General features: G+C 36.1%; 1 protein-coding gene across 2 annotated transcripts; it reads left to right on the plus strand.

Moving 5' to 3' along the window:
* The first annotated feature begins 293 nt into the window (after window positions 1-293).
* On the plus strand, window positions 294-3234 carry LOC124607085. Of its 2 annotated transcripts, XM_047139275.1 has the most exons (4): window positions 294-611; window positions 699-1150; window positions 1226-1389; window positions 2678-3234. In XM_047139275.1, the coding sequence occupies exons 1-4, from the start codon at window positions 376-378 to the stop codon at window positions 2729-2731; spliced, it is 906 nt and encodes a 301-aa protein (XP_046995231.1). In that variant the 5' UTR covers window positions 294-375; the 3' UTR covers window positions 2732-3234. The 2 variants fall into 2 exon arrangements, with proteins under 2 accessions (XP_046995231.1, XP_046995230.1); XM_047139274.1 differs by having other exon boundaries at window positions 294-1150.
* The last annotated feature ends 245 nt before the right edge of the window (window positions 3235-3479 follow it).

Below are 3479 nucleotides of genomic sequence, written 5' to 3' on the forward strand. Positions count from 1 at the left end.
AGAGAGATAGTGGGGGAAAATATTTTTGGGGGAAACATCAATGGCCCAAGTGTGTTTCTGACTGACAACAGCCAGTCAGAACAAAATGCAATTAGAAGGTGCTTCCCAAACACAAAAACTTTGTTGTGTATATTCCATGTCCTGCAGGCAGTGTGGCGCTGGCTTCTCAAAGCAAAAAATGCTATACCACAGCAAAAACAGTATGAGTTCTTCCAGAATTTCAAAAAAATAATGTTTGCGCAAACAAAAAATGAAGCAGTGGTAAACTATAATGTAACAAAAGCGGACATCGGTGAAAATCATCAAAATTTATTGAAATACTTGGAAGGGTATTGGGATAGGAGAGAACTGTGGACCCTTTCACATCGGCGAGGTATGCTTATAGAAGGGCACAACACAAATAATATAAGTGAGGCCTTCATGAGAATTTTAAAGGACAGGATTTTTGAGAGGGTGCGTGCCTTCAATGTGGTTCAGATGGTGGACTTTTTTCTCACAAAGGTGAATTTGTATTTTCAGAGGAGACTTCTTGATGCTGCTAATGGAGCAAGTCCTAAGTCTTTCTGTAGGCCTATAAAGGCTCCTTCACAGGAGATTCTAGCAAAAATCAGACAAGTCAATGAGGATGTTCTGCTCGTTCCCAGTGAAGAAAGGGAGAATCATTATTACATTGTTAATATGGCTGTTCTTGTTTGCACTTGTTGCCAAGGCAATACAGGGAAGATCTGCAAACATATAGACTGGGGCAGTACTGTTTTACCATCAGGAAACTACAGGGAGGTGACTGATAGTGACAGTATACGCAGACTGTATTATTTTATTGCTACAAATGAGGAGCCTCCTGAAGGGTGGCTAGAGCCTCTGTATTGCTCTCAGAATGCAGGGGCTTCAAGTTCTTCGGAACGTTTGGAGCAAATGGACACAGGTTTGCTCTGTGAAAGCCAAGAAGAGATGCCAGAGACACTTCACATGGAGACAGTTCCAGACAATAGAAATAATAATTTAATCGACGAGATAAAAGCTCGTCTCATAGATTTTTCAAATAAATCCCCTGATGAAATGAGGAAAGGCCTTGAAGTCATGTGCGAAAAATTGAGAAAGCTTAAAACGCCATCTGCATGTGCATCTTATTTGGCAAATTTTGGTGAAGGTAAGTAAAACATACTTTTATATAAATTTTATGGCAAGTAGTTCAATATTGTATGAATTCTAATTTTTGTTACAGGAAAATCTAGAAAAAATCGTGGTAACTATATTCCCGTTCAGCCCACTGCAATAAGCAGAAGAAAAAACAAGTTGGCAGGTCGCAGATGTCATCCGGGGGGAAGACAAAGACCACACTCTAAGCAAAGCAAGGAATTTGTAAAGACGGTAGAAATTTCTGAAATGGTAAGTATTACATTTCTAAAGTCATGTATGGCATTTTGAAATTTATCCAGCAACTTTCCTTTCCCCAAAGGGCATATTAAGGAATAAAGTAATTATTATTTATTTAACATTTTTAAGTTTGAGGGAGCACTGCTGGACATACAGTGCTATTGGCTAACTTGCATAAATTTAATACTGTGTGCTAATGGTGGTGTAAAGACCGAAACAATCCACAAAAGAAATAAGAAATTGCAACTGAAACTGCCTCCAGACTGACCTCACATCCAGTATTGATAAAGACTATGGCATGCAAGTTTCTGGCACCATTTTTAAAATAATTCTTATTTTATCTGAAGGTAGCTCTGTTAGTATAATTAAAGAAAAAGAAAATACTTAATTATGATTTGATGTGACTGTCACGTGGAATAATTTGTAGACGTTGCTATTGAAAAAACTGAAGTCACTCCACACCTTGAACTTGGTGTGGATAATTCCATTACACAGCAAGCCAGCTGAATGATACACTGCAAATCAGTCATAAAGTGTTTACACATTCTGTTTCATTCGAAAAAAAAATTGATGTGTGTACATGATGTTCCCTTCTGTGCAAGCAGCATTGCATATTTCCATTGGCTTGTGACTTTCTCATGCAAATGTGAATGTTCAAACATAGTTCACAACACGTCTTGTTCCAAAGCAGTGGCATTAGTACATTATGGAATAATTGCTGATGGGTAAAAGTGCTCATATCTTGTGTTAACACAACTTCCTGATTGGCAGTTGCCTCAAGTTCCCCATTAGCTTAAAATCTCAGACTTGACTATAACACCATCTAGGCAGAAAAACTACATCTGGTATTATCACCCATATTAATATACTCACGTTCAAACTGTTTGCTAATCTTGTTTAGATGTTAGGTTATTAACATCATGGCATTTCGTTTCTTTGGTCCAGTATGTCTTGCATGTACAGTAAAATTCTCATTACATGACATCTAAATTGTAACAATTAACTAGGCCTATATTTTTTATTATTAGTTATCTAAGTGTTTTTTTAAGGTGTGGCATATACATATTATGACTTTAAGTAGCTAATTACAATATAAAGATGTAAATACACACAAATGTGGAGCCACTTTGAGTTTCATTCCGTCATTGAATATTTCGATACAGAAATGGATAAGAAAAGCCATGTTACACAAACATTTTTCCCCAACATTAACCCAGTATTAGTGCAACAAACTTAGTAATCCATAATTTAGAAATAAAGGTTTTCAGTAATGTTAATGCGGATTTTAATTTCTTTTCAGGCTACCTTTCCATCACCAGCTATGCAATCATCCCAGTCAGCTTCAGACTTTTGAAGGTGCGCGACTGTTTACTGCAGCATAGTGTGTAGGATTTTCTTAATCTGAGATCCAACGTAATGGAACTATTAAGGGAATGATTGTAGTAATTAAGTTTTTTCTTAAAGCTCAGGCCTAGCCTGACTGCTGAAATATATGAAGTTTTTTTGTTGTAGCTCTGGTCTGACCCGATTATTCCCGGCGGGGTCAGGGATTTTCTCTGCCTCGTGATGACTGGGTGTTGTGTGATGTCCTTAGGTTAGTTAGGTTTAATTAGTTCTAAGTTCTAGGGGACTGATGACCATAGATGTTAAGTCCCATAGTGCTCAAAGCCATTTTCTAACCCGATTATTGAAATAAGTTTTTTCTTAAAGCTCAGACCAAACTTACTATTGAAATATAGAAGTTCTTCTTTAAATTGGGATATCCCAACAATGTGGATACTTATTGTGTATGTTGCACAAGTTTCTGGGAAATGTGAATTATCTTTTCTTAAAATGTAAACTACATTTTATATTCTGCATATGACTTTTAATTTGTCATATTATGTCTGCTTTCTGAAGTATTTCTGTCAGCTGATAATGAAAAATGTTTCCTGCATTTTAATATATATTGGCAATAATAAACTAATATTGGCAGGAACGAACTGTTATTTTATTAATTGGTATTAAAACTTTATTTTAGAAGATTAAGTGAAGATATTTTGCAATGTTAATATAAGCATCACATTTAAATAGGAATTATGAACAGACTGCCCCCATTTACA

This window comes from Schistocerca americana, chromosome 3 (genome assembly GCF_021461395.2).
Source record: "Schistocerca americana isolate TAMUIC-IGC-003095 chromosome 3, iqSchAmer2.1, whole genome shotgun sequence".
NCBI lineage: Eukaryota > Metazoa > Arthropoda > Insecta > Orthoptera > Acrididae > Schistocerca > Schistocerca americana.